The sequence below is a fragment of the Sinohyriopsis cumingii genome, chromosome 18 (assembly GCF_028554795.1).
Source record: "Sinohyriopsis cumingii isolate HCF-2022 chromosome 18, ASM2855479v2, whole genome shotgun sequence".
Taxonomy (NCBI): domain Eukaryota; kingdom Metazoa; phylum Mollusca; class Bivalvia; order Unionida; family Unionidae; genus Sinohyriopsis; species Sinohyriopsis cumingii.
The window spans coordinates 88,980,301-88,998,150 of NC_142978.1; the positions used below are offsets into that span (position 1 = coordinate 88,980,301).

General features: G+C 34.2%; 1 protein-coding gene across 4 annotated transcripts in view; it reads right to left on the reverse strand.

Moving 5' to 3' along the window:
• Positions 1-7,523: 7,523 nt before the first annotated feature.
• Positions 7,524-17,850, reverse strand: part of LOC149777399 (coronin-1C-A-like) — a 65,346-nt gene continuing 55,019 nt past the window's right edge. For 2 of the 4 annotated variants that reach the window (XM_089942011.1, XM_089942009.1), the window contains one exon: positions 7,524-14,793. In XM_089942011.1, the coding sequence (XP_089798137.1) occupies positions 14,644-14,793 (150 nt within the window). In that variant the 3' untranslated portion in view covers positions 7,524-14,643. The remainder of the gene's footprint in view (positions 14,794-17,850) is intronic. The other 2 variants (XM_089942010.1, XM_089942008.1) reach the window with 1 other exon arrangement.

The following is a 17,850-nucleotide window of genomic DNA, read 5'->3' on the forward strand; positions in this document are numbered from 1 at the left end:
ATCCAAGTAAAAGTAACTGGAATTCACCATGCATTCTTGTGCTGAGACCAGATAAAACATCTCGAATGCGTATTGACTATAGATAATTCAACATTGTCACCAAAACAGATTCACTTCCAAAGTCAAGTATAGATAACTGCACAAACAAAATGGGGAATGCAAAATATGTCACCAAGTTTGACCTTTTAAAAGGATATTGGTAAATTCCACTTACAGAAAGAGCAAAATAATTTTTGGCATTTGCACCTCCAGTTTGACATTAATATAAAGTGATGCCGTTTGATATGAAAAATTCTTCGTCAACATTCCAGCGTTTAATGAAGATGATACATAATTTGGACTCTAACATCGATGATGTCATCATCTACAAGGATCGCTTAGAAAAGATCACTTAGAAACTCAATGATGCAAATCTGACAAACGATCTAGGTAAAAGTGAATTTTATCGTATTTGTGTCACATTTTTGGATATATTATAGGACAAGGTCAAGTTATACCTGTAGAAGTTAAGGTCAAGCCTATATCAGGAATCCTAGTACATGTGAGTAAAAAGCAACTGGTGTGATTTTTGGTATGGCTAGATGTTATAAAAAAAATTGCTAAAATGTCTCCATAATTGCCATGTCTGTGGCAAATCTGTTGAGCGAGAAATCCAAGTTGCATCAGTTTGACAAGTGTCAGGAATCATTAAATTAATTACAGGCCATACCTAACAGTGCAACAGTTCTTTCAGCTCCAAATTTCATTCAACATTTTTGATATTTATATTGATGCAGGTGATGTAGGATTTGGTGTAGTATGACTCAAGAAGATAAAAATAGTGTGTATCATCCAGTGAGCTATTTTTCTATATAAAAAAGCACCAGAGAAATTATTCCACAATCGAGAATAAATGTTTAGCTTTGATTTTATCTTTGCAACATTCTGAAGTATATATTAGTTCAGCTCCTTCTCCAATTATTGTATTAAGTCATCACAAAGCCCCTTACTTTCATTAACAAAATGAAAAATAAAAATCAAAGATTGTAAGGTTGAGTTTGATGCTGAAGGAATATAATATTGATATTAGACGTATTAGAGGAAATGGTAAGGTGATTGCAGGTGCCTTTTGCATAGAAGTGCTATATTACTTTATTTTGCATGTATTTTATGTCGTTCATTATACATTTTCCTCTGCAATCTTAATTGTTATGTACATTAAACTAATATGCAAAAGAAAGCTTTATTTACGAATCTTTCTTTTTCTTTTTGAGATGTTACATGTTTTGTCAAGATTGTACGAAGTAAACAAGATATTTACTAAAACTGAGTTTAAGGTCTATCCTTGTTTACAAACTTAGAATGTTCTGGAAGCTATCTTAATAATTTGGTATAATTTTCGATTGGAAATTTGGGTTTCCAGAGTGATCTACTGCATCGCAGTTCAGGTGGATGTTTGCATATAAAGAAGTTTGATAAACAATTATTCATTCCTGTTTATGATACCTGTAGAATTACTTATAGTTGTGTTCAGATATAATTTGAGAGGAATTTTTAAAATTATTCATATGCTTTACAAGGTGCTCAACAACAGTTTTGGACAAAAACATTACTGTGTGATTATTAAGAACTCATTCAAAGCCTTCATTGGTTACATCTTTGTGGAAACTCTAAACATTCAGCATTATTATAATTTATTCAGAACATTTGATAATTTTGGTCTTGCAATAGAATATTTAAGATTAATTTACGATACAGCGTCGTTTGAATTTTCATTTTGTATTCTAGGAAATAAATTATTTGTTGATTTTAATAAAGTTGTTGGTTTCACTGCCTTATGTTACAAAGTTTAAGATATAAAGTTTTGTTGTTACCAGGGTATTTTTATTTGAGAAAATAGCCCTAGCACTATTATGTGTTGATGGTGTTACTAACTACCCTGACACAGTGCTACCATTGTAACAACGGATACACGTAATATATATAGTAATGGATTTGTAATGTCACTAAAATGGCCATTAACATGGATACGACAAAAGCAATTGTGATATTTGGATTGTTTAACGTAGCTTTTTTTTAAAAACAATTTTTCAGTCATATCGCTACGATGTCTGCAGTGTGGCAGTTTATAGTGATGTCAAGCATTGGGACAACTGCCCCAGACATGTGGCACGATGTCCCACCCAGTCACATTATCCTGACACAAGGCCGATCAGTCCTAACACTAACCTCTTAATGCTGAGCGCCTAGCGAGGCAGCTGTTAGTACCATTTTTGCAAGTCTTTGGTATGACTCGGCCGGAGATCGAACCCACGACCTCCCGCATCCCAAAAGCAATTGTTCTTCACAAAAATGGACCTTTGAGAAATAATGAAACAATATTTTTAAATGGGGCATAAACTGGTTCAGTTTCATTTGATTAAATTATGAATCTTGTGTTTACCTCAAATTTTATCTTGGGCAATGGATATAGAAACATTAGCACCATAGTGTTGTTAGGGGCCGTCCATTTAGTACGTACGCATGGAGGGGGGTTAACCCAAATGCATACGCTTGCGTATGGGGGGGTGGGGTCTACTGATAATGTACGATGTACGTACGTATAGGAAACGGGGGGTGGGGGTGAAACCTCGATAATAATTTGTCTAATACGTAACCTGTTCAATTGGGTTCATTCGGTGTTTGATCTGTGTGATGTGTGATCTAGGTTTTTCTAACGTAGCTTTTAACAAGTTTTCAGTCATATCGTTACGATGTCGGTAGTGTGACTGTTTTATAGTGATGTCTAGCACTGAGGCATCATACCGCAGACATGTAGCATGATGTCCCACCCAGTTGCATTATTCTGATACCAGGCCGACCAGTCCTAACACTAACCTCTTAATGCTGAGCGCCAAGCGAGGCAGCTGTTAATACCATTTTTGTAAGTCGTTGGTATGACTCGGCCGGGGATCGAACCCACGACCAACAACATCCGAGGCGGACGCTCTAACCACTAGGCCACCAGAGCGGCGTTTGAATTTTAGTGGACACTAGACAAACTTTTTAAAGTTACACAGCTTATTTCTTTGATGCAGTCGGACATCCAACGTCGGTGGACAATCTGTTTTATTAAACACGTTAATAGTATTAATCCATGATCGTTTCTGCGTGGATTAAATATAGGCCGTTCTATAGAATTCGGGGAAGGGGGTGCGTCAAGCGTACGTATGCGGGGTATGTATAAAAAAAAAAACAGTATGCATGTGTACGGGGGGTGGAGTCGAACTTTGCCAGATATTTGCGTACGTACTAAATGGATGGCCCGTTGTTATATTGTTCATAGTTTTAACACAATTTTCCAGCACAAGTGAGATAATACATGGAAGCAAGTATATTTGGTGGAGAAGAACCTGGGAAAACCTGGCTAAGAACCACCTACCCAAGGAAAGCTACCGTCAGTGTTCTCTCATACCAACACTGGCCAAACCCGAGACTCAAACCATCAAATACATAAGTTATTTGTGTGTGTGTGATTTGGATTTTTAACAATATTTCGGTCATATCGCTACGATGTCTGCCAGTGTGGCAGTTTATAGTGATGTCTAACACCGGGGCATCATGCCGCAGACATGTAGCATGATGTCCCACCCAGTCACATCATCCTGACACCAGGCCGACCAGTCCTAACACTAACCTCTTAATGCTGAGCATCAAGCAAGGCATATGTTAGTACCATTTTTGTAAGTCTTTTGTGCGACTCGGCCGGGGATAGAACCCACGACCTCCCGCATCCGACGCGGAAATACAAAAGTGAGATTGCAGTGATTGGTAAAGGTGGACACTTTAGACCTCTCAGCCACACAGCACCCCCGTACCACAGAGTAGAAAATCTGTGAAGTCAATTCTGATTACCAAGGGAAGCTCAAATTCTTATTTGTAAGCATGTCGCTAAAAAATGTGATACTACAGTAATACCTGCATCATGCCGTTTGGGGTCACATGCACTGAAAACGTACTGAACGTGTTCAGTCACTTCTGTAAACAATATCGACGAGTGTCAGGTAAGGTGAATAATTATGTTGCCCTTCGATATGGGTGCAAACTACCATTATGTGTGATATTTTATTCCAGGTGTATTAAATATCAGTGCAAATTGTTACACATGAACAAAAGCGGACATCAAGATCAATGTTACAAAATGACAGCGGACATCAAGAGCTGTTACAAAATGTTTAAATAATCAGGTGATAACGGGCATGTTACTTTAGAATTACATGAGACACATTTATTACTTACATTTGGCTATGGTTTAGAGTTTGCATGGAATCAGCAAGATGTTGTAGATCTTAGTGTATCTGTAAATGCATTGTCCCCAAGAAAAATGGACTGAACAAGTCATAGAATCACAACCATGCCAAATAACTGCTGGCTGCTGTACTACTGGTTATGTATAATGGTTCGTTTTGGTTTTAATAGTACAACACATGAAGGCTATTTAGTGTAGAAACAATTAAGAGCAGGGACACACCAAAGTAGCTGATCTGGGATAATAATAATAATAATGACTTTGTATAGCGCATAATCTTTAGAAGCTCTAAGCGCTTTACAACATTAGACAACACCTAGAAGATAAAAAACATATATAATGATATGATTACAAACACAAACACCATGAAATTAGAAAACATAAAAAACATGCTGAGAATATTTAAGGTAGGAAACATTATTAGGTCTTTAAGTTTGTTCTTGCAGTCCAAAAAAGTGAGTTTTGAGAGCACTCTTGAATGGGATCACCGTGTCTTTGTGTCTAAGTTCAGTGAGCAATTCATTCCACGTTGCTGGGCCCTGGTATGCAAAAGAATGCTGTCTATATGACTTTGTTTTCATAGTGGGAATAATGAGTATACGATTGTCAGAATAGGAGCGTTAAGTATCATGCTGGTGTGTACACATGGGTGAGGTCGGATAGGTATGTTGGACTAGAATCCGTCAGTGAAACGTAGCACAGAGAACACATTTTGTGTTTGATTCTGGACTGAATGGATAGCCAGTGTAGGGTACAGAGCAGATGGGAGGTGTGCTCTAAGTATGATCCAAGCAGCTGTGTTTTGAACTTTTTGAAGTTTTTGGAGTAGATATTGAGATGAACCAGACAGAACTGAGTTACAATAGTCCAGTCTTGAAAGTACTAATAAACACACAAGTGTTTTAGTGGCATCAACTGAAAGATATTTGCCACTGGAGCTGATGCATCTCAGCTCAAGATATGCAGCCTTGCATATCTTCATGACATGTTTGTGCAATGTGAGAGTACTGTCCAGAGTAATGCCTAGGTTTTGTACTGATTGTGTGAATTTAATGTTGGTGTTGCTGATATTTATTGCTTGAGGTAAAGGATGTGAATGAGAAAGTCTTTGTCTTGTAATCATAATAGGTCTAGAAGTGGAATTGACTCCACACCCTTTTGTCATAAGTCTGGCCTGCTAACTACTTAGTGACAATGGGGTCTTTGAGGATCAAAAGATAACAAGGTACTAAACAAGGTCGACTAACATGTTCGAACTATTCAGAAAGGTCTTTGCATCTCACAGTTTCAAGCCACACTGTCTACTGCCAATAAGTTATCCTTCATTGGAGGTGTATGTTTGCTCAGTGCAAACAAGAAACTGACACTGTAAATGAAAGTCACAAAAAGGTGCAAGAAAATGGGAACAAGATTTGAAGATAGGGATAAAGTCTTGCTTTCACTCATTTAAAGGAACATTTAACACTGACGTATGGGCTCTCAGCAGCTGGTTGGATAAAATTGTCAACAAATTTAAACAGACCCAAAAACAAACAAATTTTAAATCAAACAAATTAGAAATTTCCTTATAAAACAGTACTAGTAGCACACAGAATTAGCACACAGATACTGATAAATTTCAAAGAAGATACAATTATCACTTAAACTGTCTACCACTTCTTTAGCTTTGTTTCCTGAGCTTTCTTGCTGGTGTTTTCATATTTTTTTCCTACATACTTCCAACCGTTTGAGACCTGAATTAGGAATAACTCAGATAACATGAAAAAGCTGGAAAAGAAATTTCTGTATTGAAAAAAAGAAAAAAACAGATCCAAGTTGACAAGGGCTTGAATTCAGAACTTCTTTGCTTCCTCAACCACCCGAATTGCTTTTATCGCACCAGGTATTTCTCTATGGTTTTGCTTTTATAAAAATTCAACAAATAAAGACTGTTAGGTGGACATTATTAATGGCTCTGATCTCTATATCAGTTACCATCTTGGCACTGCCATTTAAAATTTTCATGGAGGAAATGAACTTCCTATAATTCTGAATAATAAATATGTCATCATAAACCTTTGATGGGACTGGGTGCATTATTTTATTCTCCATATTCTATAATACAAACTTATATAATGTATCTGTCCCTCGAAGGACTGATGCTCTACTGGGCAAAAACAATTTCTATTAATTCAAGATAGGACAATTCTGCTTTTAACTGTCAAGTGTTAAAAACATCTCTAACATTTTTCAGTAATAATAAGATTTAAAAATGAGTTACTGTGATACACATACTGGATGTCCGTTTGGCACCATTTTCATTTAGGACAAGGTACACATTATTATAAGTCTTTTGGTAAGAAAAGACCACTTTGTCATGAGAGAGTGTGCGTGTATTTGTGTGATTTGTATTCTAACTGTAACCTTAACAATTTTAGTCATACTGCTATGATGTCTGCAGTGTGACAGTTTATTTTGATGTCTAGCACTGTGGCATCATGCTGCAGACATGTAGCATCATGTCCCACCCACTCACATTATCCTTAAACCAGGCCGACAAGTTCTAATACTAACCTCTTAATGTTGAGTGCCAAGCAAGGCAGCTGCCAGTAACGCTTTTTCAAAAGTCTTTAGTAAGAATCAGTCAGGGTTCAACCTCATGACCTCCTGCATCTGAGGCAGATGCACTAACCATTTAAGTCACTGGAGCGGTCTTGTCATAATGATTATCCATTCAGGAGGATTAGTGACAACAAACTCTTTAAAACACTTGTCATAGCAACCAATCTGGATTACAACAAGCACCATTTTCATTTAAGATGGTCATCATGGCAGTCACTGGCACCATTTTCATTTATGACCAACTAGGTATCATAAGTCTACTGGTGAAATCCTCACGCTGATATAGCTATCCTGTAGGAAAGGAGTAGAAATAATATTTTTATGATGGCTGCTGTGGTTACCATTATTGAATGTCAGATTGGCACCATTTTCATTTAAGCCAAAACTAGACATCATAATAAGTTTTCTGGTGAAAACCCTACATCATTATTACTTTCTGTACAAGTAGAGTTGTAATACAATTTCTTTAAATGACGGCCATATTGCATGTCAGATATGCATCCTTTATTTTCAGCAAAAGCAACAATATACAAGTCTTTTAGCGAAAACCCATGTCATTCTGAAGCAGTAGTACTAAAAATGATTTTCAAGATGTCTGCATTGTGGCCATATTTAACGTCTGATGGCACAATTTTTACTTAGAACCAACTAGATATCGTAAGAATTTTTTTAATTAAAACCCAATATAGGTATGTACATGTACACATAAATATGCACACACCTATGCATACATGTGGAGTGTTATTGCTTTATTGAGGTTATATTCCATACAATGGGTTCAAACCAGATGCAGATGTATTTGGAGTACATGTCCAAGGTTGGATGGTTTTTACATAAACAGAACACTGATGTACATAGCTCAGCATGGTAGTAAGAACCAAAACATTTAACCTTTAAAATAATAAGTTTAATGCACTTGCAATAAATCCTTGAAAGGATTCTTTGTACAATGCAAAAATAATAGTTACAATTCTATAATGAGTACAGATATTTGAAAATAGTTTTCTGATACATATACAAGCCACAAAAGTAACAGGAGTTACTTAAGGTGTCTAACATTAACCTTTCCTAAAACTTCATTGAATAATTACAGTATACTAAGTAATCCTTCTCTGTCATAGATCCCCTCTTTCAAGAAATTCAGAAGTAAAATTTTATTTTTTAGTTCAAATTCGAAAATCATCGTATTTACAATTCTTTGCAAGAAATAAGTGGCCCATATTTGTATAAGAAAACAAAAATACTGTGTAATGCTAAGTCTTGCTTGTTCCATCATGGCACAATCCCAAAACTCTTACAATATATCACCAGAGCAAGTAAGATAGGTCACTGTATCCTATGTTTGTCTGCAGTGAGTAGTACCTCTAAGATGGATATACCCATCAAGTTTTATGACTGTACATACAAATGTCAGAGAAACTGATGTAAATGCAAACTAGTAAAAGAATCATTACGTCATGAAAAATCACTATGACCTACTTCTGTGGTGTTGAGTATTACCCAATATGATGAATATACACATCATCAACTTTCATGAATGTACTTACAACAGTGAAAGAGAAACGGAGTTAAATGCAAGAGCTTTGAAACTTATGGCAACAATGATGATAACACTGCCAGAAAAGTGATCCCTATATCTCACCTGTGCTTGGCATTTATATATATGTATGCCATAGAAAGTCTGATACAAATGTAAATACCAAACATACACTCAGTATTACTATTATTATTCTATAAAATCTCATATACAGACTACAGCACTAATTTACATGAATGACATTTTACTTCGTACCAGTAATCGTATTCCCCAGGCTGTCTCCATAATGACCTTGCCTGACTTTGACCTTATCAAGGGTCAATAGGTCATAATGTTTTCAGTTTACCTAGAACTGTAATTTGATCAATCAAGCATAGGTGAACCCTCCAATGATTCTGTGCTCATGTTCACTGGCCTCTATATACATCAAACATTAAAATGGATTGAGAGACTGGCAGCCATATTGATCTATGCTTCTGGAATGCATTAAGCTCTATCTAAATTAAATAACTTTAAGACATATAACAATGGTGAACCAAGCCAAGAGTGAAAAACCAGAAATGATACTGATTTCTTTTATGTTCAGGAAGTTCCTAAACAATGTCCCATTTTCCTCATCATCTGTTTATTTATGTCAATGCTATACTTTAAACAAACTCTGATATTAGCAAAGTAAAATGTGTCTGTGTATCTATTCGTTTACTTACTTTTGTTACCAGATTACTGTGGTTTATCATACAAGTCTAAACAACATGACAAACTAAGGTCATGGGACACCAGACCATGTATCTGTAAATGTAATGATAGTGCATGTATCTCAGAACATATTCATCAAGACAGTATGATTTAATCTTGGTGTTTTATATATACACACACACACATGCATTTTGAAACTTATTTAATATTGTTGTGTATGATCTTGTTATATTAAATATACAAAAGTGTCAATACTATATATCTTACAGCATGATATTTGGTGTTGGCAAACCTGTACATATATGTAAGTATTAGAATACTTAAACTTCAATGACAACCTCTAACACTTAACTTTCTCATCACCTTTAAATTTCTTAAAATCCATTAAACTAATACAGATAAAAAGCAAAAGTAAGCAAAACTGGCAACTATAAACTAACAAATGAAAACAAAAGTAATTTTGAAAAAAATCTTTGTTTCATTGTATACAGACAAAATATATGAATGCCAACAAATTTACACATTTAAAGTAAAACTACCATTACAAAAATGTGTGCAAATTTGTATAACTGTAAATCAGACTGAAATGTACACCTGTTTCGTCAACAATCATTGAAATGAATCACTGTACATAACAATGGACACCAATGTACACTCTGCTCATGTCAGGACAGACTTTTCAAATATTAATGATTAAAACCTGTTGTCAAAAGTAGGTCATACAAATATGTCTGTGAAGCTGTTCTCCTAGTATTAAAGTTAAATAAAGTAGCAAGTGGTTAAGCTTTTAAAACCAGTCTAAACGATCAAATTCCACTTCAAAATTGTTGGTTTTAAAACCAGTCTAAATGATCAAATTCCACTTCAAAATTGTTGCTTTTAAAACCAGTCTAAATGATCAAATTCCACTTCAAAATTGTTGGTGAACCATCTAGTATTTGCTTCCTCAGCACATCCAGTAAAAAACAAATGATATCACTGAACAAATTTGGAATTTTTGTTTGATGAACCATGATAGAAAATAAAATACTTTATTATAATAACTGCCTGCACATCTGATTTCTCCAAAGTAAGAATGTAACGAGCATCTGTACAGTGTATATAAATAAGATATCTACCTTTTGTGGCAAATTCTGGACTGACTGCCACATTAAATATATAGACATAGACATCATACGGAATAGAAGAAAAAAATGTACAAAGATGGACTTTGAAAAATAAAGCCAAACTGACAAGGACATGTATTGGTAGATTAGTGGACAAGTACACAGATTCACTTTATGACCAAAAATTGACAAATCCTCTGCAACATACGGAAGTGCTGGTACATATATAAAGACAGACTCAATGACAATAGTCAGATTTAGTGGAATAAGTCATTAAAAGACATCCTATATGTATTGACACGTTGACAGACTTTGTGTATATTTCTGAAATATCACATAACGTAGTTAATGTATAAATATAGATGACAGTTTCTGTCAATCAGAGTGCTTACAATTTAGACCTTATGAATGAACTGCTAGTGGCAACAAAAAACATGAAAGAAATCCTTCACATCTGACAAACACAGTGACTATCATTATAAAATGGAAAATTCTGTGGATATAATCTATTAAATGGAAGTAAAGTGAAAACATCATAAGATAACTATCTGACACAATGGTAAGCTCAAATGTTAATCGCTTGCATCCCAAATTAAAAGAAGAAAAATATTGTGAAGTGACAGATCACTTCTCAGAGAGCCATCTTGATATCAGAAGACAGATTACTGAACACCAAGACTATAGGTTCAACACAAATGACACTCTTTCATACTAATGGTCACAAAGATGTACAGAGAAAATACTAAGATTGTTAATAATGTATAAATATGGACATGCTCTGCAACAGGTGTTTTTAGCATGACTATGATATTGCATACAGTGACACATCTGTTAAACAAGACCTAGCAACAGGCTAAGAAAATGTGTCACTGCTATATAGACAGGATGACAAAATACAAACATGTGACACAAAGTGACATCTTTTTGACAGACTGTTAAAACCAAAGATACGACGACAAACTTTTTAACAGACATGATGGCTACTAGACAGTGAAAACTAACTGATGGACATCACAAAAAAATATGTGACAGGTTTCACTTGCTGGCAAGCAGGGAACTTGAAAGTATCTGTATTTGTTCAATGAGCTTCCTATAAAAAATAAAACTCTCACTTACCTTTTACTATAAAGTATAAATGGACATATGTAAATTATGGACCAAAATATACATATCATCAATGGTTTCATTTATGTATGACAAATTGGAATCAAAGCTAATATATACATTGTGCAGTAATTCCAGACCATACAGCAGCATGGATCAGGGACCGCTATCCAATATCTACAGTTTAACCCTGATCTTAAGATCTGAATACAGTATTATTTAGAACACCACTTCATTGTGAGCAAAGAGACTCCCTAAGTGCATGCTATCCCGCGAGAGGAAAACAAAACAAATATCCATATTTAACATACAGACATTTGCTTAACATTTAAATATCTTAATTAGGCACTGTAGTAAAGTGCTTCAAGACTTGCACAGTAGAATGCAAGCTGCTGCCATTTATTTGTGATCCCAACAGCAGTCCCTTGCTATTCTGAAGTATTTAATGACCCTGCCGCTGTTACATTCTTTGACAGCATCAAGAGTAATTGTATACAATATACACATATATATGTATATCAGACTATGTACAAATGATTAGGATATTTGTAACTCAATCAATTTGATACATCTGCATCTTTTACTTGGAGTTATAAAAAGTGATAAAAAACCTACCACAGTTTTACAAGATTTTTGCTGCTTTTATACCTACTGATGCTTTATATACATAGCAATACACATATGAACAAAGTAAATAAACTTTATGTGGCTACTTTGCTTTAATCTCTGTCAGGAAAATAAAATTTTATTTAATGAAACAATTTTTGCATGTATGTTTCATTGAAAAACGATTTATGCCAGTGTTTGATGTACTATGTCTTATTTTTCTTAGCATAATAAAAAAAAATATTACATAAGTTAAAATATTTTCTCTTTACCATCATAGAATGTCAGTTTCCATTTGAAGCAAACAAACATGCAGATAGCATCATTTTCACTTTAAAAAATCATACAGAAATGGCCACTTGAACCAACAAAGGATCATCATCTATTGTCAAAGATGATTCAATGCTGAAACCTGGATTTCAAACTAAATCCAATTAACACCTGCAACATTTAGTTTTTCTGCCTATTGATTCCTTTTGTTCAAAAGGAATTAAAACTTATTAGAAACCTGTATAGAGAATATCTAGTAACTGTGCTTTTTTTTTTAAACCAGATGGTGTTCAGCCATATTTGCTCAAAGTTAACATTCATTACAAACATACCAAAATGTGAAATACCTGGCTTATCTGAAAATTTCTCTTTCTGTTGCCATAAACTGACACACAAACATGCATAAATCAAATAATCTTACCCTCTGAATAGGTGTATTTATATCTATCAATGTAAATGTCTTGAGAGGACTGGTATATTTTTTAATTACAGCAGCTATATTTGATGGTGGATTAACATGATCTGACAATATCTGGACATCTATATAAGGGTGCTTTTAACCAATTTTTTAAAACATGTTGTGGATAAGGTTTTGAAGAAAATCTGTTTATAGAATTTTCAAGTTTTTCTTTTATTAGCAGCCATCCTTGATGACAGAACGACAATCAGAGAACAAATATGAAAGGCGTAGATGCTTGAATGGTACCTGTAAATCATGTGCAAATTGGTAAAGCTGTTTTTGGGAAGTTGTAAATTACTACTGTTAATGGAGAAAAAATGATGCATGACTTGAACGACCAAACAAAAAGCTCACTTAGCCTTATGCCCATGATAAAATGTTCAAATTTTTACAAAAAATTGATATATCCTTTCCATTCAGTTAGGAAACCTACAGAAGAATGGTGGATAGCTGATGCACCTGTTATACATGATGGTATTTTTCAAATTTTGACTGATTTGTTTGTTTTCTTTTATTCTTAAGCTGAAGACTTCTGTATGTATAGGAAATATACACAATTTTCTGAATGAAAATTAAGGACACTGACACTGCTGACAAAATCTAGCAAGTGGCCTAAAGGGAGATTGCTCATCTAATTGACATATGCCTAATATCAAAAAGCAGTAGAGCATTTGGCAAGAAATCTGGGTCAGTTATGATTCCTGTCAAAATTTTTTGTAATTTTGTTGACTAAATACAAAAACAACTGTTTCATGGCTACTGGATTGTTTACATCTTCCTCCACATCTGATGGTACATCAGAAGAGATGCTGACCCTTACTAGCATGAACTACCAAAGTCAGCTTGATAAAATGGTAATCTGAACATCAAAATAGGATAACTTCAACATTTTTCAATTCATTTCTTTGAAGTACAAGACCTTTCTGATTCAAAGTGCATTTTTAGTTAAAATACGCTATCAGCAGTCAATTAAAACAATGAAGTCCATCAAAAACATACTACAAGGGAATTATTTTGTGATACCTGTGGTATTCCAATCATAATTTCTGAAGCAAACATTATTTTCATTATGCAGCAGTCCTCACTGGATGCTTTTTATTTTAAACATCTGCCCCAAATTTTAACAGGTAAATGTGTGTGCCAGGTTATTTGATCATTAGTTAACATATGCTGAACATAAATACCTACTCTGTCCTGTGCTACATGAGAAAATCTCTGTATGGTTATATTTTCACATACCAAATGGTTTAACTTTAATACACTAATAACCATATAGTGGCCTCATTACACAGTCATAACCACAGTGGCATCTTTACACATTTATAATCATATAGTGACATCTTTACACAGTCATCTTTACACCATACAGTGACCTCTTTACATAGATTTAACCACGAAGTGGCCTCTTTACACAGTCATAGCCATTAAATGACCTCTTTACAAAGATATAACCATACAGTGACCTCTGTACAAAGACAGAACCATATAGTGACCTCTTACAAATATATAACCATACAGTGACCTCTTTACAAAGATATAACCATACAGTGACATCTTTACAGAGATATTACCAAACAGTGGCCTCTTTACACAGTCATAGCCATACAGTGGCCTCTTAAAGGTAATCTATATGGTATTAAAGCCACATATTAGTTCATGTACTCTGTGTATATAGTATTTTTATATTCTCCAGGAGTGAATTTTTAAAATTTCTTTGCAGAACATTCTCAATCTGCAAACTTAAAACCTCTAATTTTTTCATACATTAATAAATTCAATTAAAACCTTACAAAGCTAATCAAAAGAGGGAAAATGGTAACATGGACATTAAATAACCTTAAATATGTTTAAAACTCATAGTGCTACACTTAACACTACAATTAATCCACCCACCCATCCCACACGCCCATTACATTTATGTAATAAAAGTTATGTGAGGAATGGTCCCTGAGAAATCCAGGTCATGTGATGTGATGAAATTTGGACTGTGAATGTCTTACACAGCACCTGTGTCATTCACTATCTCCTCCATTCCACTTTCCATTTCAGAAACTTTGTTTTCTAATTCCTTAATTCTTGTATCCTGCTTCTTTATAATCTCCTTCAGCTGTTCCACTTCCTTCATCAACTTCGCAGCATCAAATTTCTGAACAGAAAAAAACATACAAAGATTTTACAAATTATATACCTATATGCCAGTACTTTACTGCATATTATTTCTACCACAAACCAACATCAGTTTCTATCAGAAATATCTCCTGGGTGGCTCAAAAGCTTATTTTGTAACCAATATATAATAGAGACAAAAATATATAACATGTAAAACAAGTATTGTTCAAGATGTGATCAAGATGAAAACAATAAGCAGAAGGATATTGAAACTTATAGGATCATATTTTGTTAAACTATTCTGAATTTTGATAACAATTGAAAAAGATGATCTGAATCAAGGTAAATTTAAGAACTTTACACATTATTCATGAAGCTAGAAGAAAATTGTCAACATTATTAATATGTTTGTTTAACGTTTGAATCCAATGAACTGGTAAAGATTTAGTGGAATTGAGGTGGTATTTAAATTTTGTGTTAGTGTTGATCAACCAGTGCTATCCTCAAGCTGTGCCTAGTCAAGGGAGATCATTCGGGGAGAGACAGCTCTATCTACATTTCAATAATTGGGTATACAATTAATATTAGTAACTATGCATTACAGAAGCATATTGTTAAAAATAATTACTGGTTTAAAGCATTACCTTTTAAACCTGTTTCAGAATAAAAGCAATCAAAGATGATATTTTACTAAATGGTGAAATCAGAAAATATGGTCAACTAGGTATATAATATCTGACTATAGTATTCACATACTCTCCTGTTTGTTTGTACCCCCTTCCGATTTCAAACACATATGGCATCAAGTATGTAATAAAATGCACCAAACAAAGTCATTTCATTCATCAGTTTATAATTTCTAACCTGAGTGTCACCATTGGGTCTCAAACAATTTCAACTTTTGATGTTTCAAATAGAATGGGAGTTTCTTTGCTAATACGGTCACCATATCTGCATGGGTGGGTCTGTGTTTTCAAGCAACAGATGTTATGTAGTTCAGCATCTTTGATAAACTCAATAATTCCATACATTTGGAAGTTACATCTCTTTGAACACATGTATACACGAGTTCATCCTGTTTCTTTGTTCAACTTATTTTAGAAATATCTAGTCTAGACGTTGTAAATATTGGATGCAGACAACAAGTTTTTACTGAAATAGGCTATTCTAGAAACCAGAAAAGGACAGTGAGCAATCTGTCTGCTTGTTTACACTGAGAGTTTCTGTTTAGTTCAAAATGCGAATAAGTTTACAGTTTTAAGGACCTCCTGACAACATTCAGGTTAGAAATTGTCAACAAAATGGCCAAGTTTTGTTCACTTTTTTATATCCTTGATACTTTTCATCCTTAAAATTGGTAGGGGGTACAGAGAAATGGAAGAGTGTGTGAATCCTATAGATTTGCAAATTATCAGTTATCAGAATTTTTTCTCAATATTTATAAATAAATTCCAAAAGATCTGATTTATCATGTAGAAGATTATTCACTTTACCTTTGAAAAGTGTGCGATAACTGTTTGAAATGCGATCACTTTAATACAAGTTATTCAACACAGATTATACTGTCTTATCAGTCCCATACCTGAAGCAAAAGTGGTCAACTTGTATGAGACTACTTAAATTTATCTCTCCCTACACAAACAGTCACCATTCAATACATCCCAAAATATACCATTGTTTTAATAGACCAATTCACTACTCCTCTATTGAAAGAATGATCTGTCGTTAACTGATCTTCAAACTTTGTAATCCGATTAGTATAAATTGGCAATGTTGGTATTTGTACTTGTTTTATTTATACTGCATGAGTACAAACTAATCATATCATTTGAATCTACTAAAGATACAGTGAATTCACCATTTAACATGAGATACCAATATTCATGGTGTACCAGTTTTCATGGGGTACCAGTATTCATGGTGTACCAGTTTTAATTGGGTATGAATATTCACTACATACCAGTTTTCCTTAGGTACCAAATATTCATGGTGTACCAGATTTGGGTATGTGTATTCATGGTGAACCAGTTTTCATCAGGTACCAATATTTATCATGCACCTGTCTTCAATGCATACAACTGTTCATGGTGCACCAGTTTTTAAGAGGTATCAACATTTATGTTGTATAAGTTTTCATTGGGTACCAATATTCATGGTATACCAATTTTCATGGAGTACCAATAAACATGACATACCAGTTTTCATAGGGTTCCAATTATCATGGTTTTCATGACTGCAAAAAAATGCACAGATTTAAAGACCACTGATCAGTGACCCTTCTGTGGTGACTGAGGGATTACATCCTCAATCCTCAGATATTAGTACCAACAAAAATGGAGTTGTTTTATTTTTCAAAACCATGAAAACTGATATGCATGAAAATACATGAATACATAGCAAACAATCAGCTAAATATACAAGCTTAACTTTGCAGTGATGAATATGAATTTACAAGAGCAGGACCACCATCAACAGTCTAGAAACCTCAAACAAGACTGTTACCCTTATTCTGTACACCAATTAAAAAAGACAACCTGTTCTCAAAACAAAGAGAATTAAAGGAAATATTTTTCTCTTTTGTGGAGGTTAAGGTCTATTTACTGGGGGGGGGAGGAGATAGAGGTCTGGATCAGCATTTGAAAATCAAAGTGTTTTAGAACTAAAATTTGTTTTATAATCAAATAATATAAGAAGTCTTTGTGTCCCAGCTGGTCTTACTTACATAAGAACAAAAAAATGACACACATGAAATATTTTCCAAGAACATTCTGCAGATTATTATCTCTTTTTGTGAAGTTCTTTATTTCATCAGTCACTGTATCAGATGTTTTAATAAATTTCAATAAAATGGATGACAAAAGCTATCTAATAAGGCATAATTCCTTCAAGTAGTAAAACTGTAAAAGAAAGGAAATGAAAATTGTGATGGATGACTTTGATATATGTTGGCACAATGTTATACAGATAAATAATCGTTTTCCCATGAAAGCATTTTTAGCAACACCGATGACATACAAAACTACAACATACACACAATTAGTATGAGAGGGAAAAAAATAAATGGCATGGTAACCGATAAGAAAAAGGAGAAATA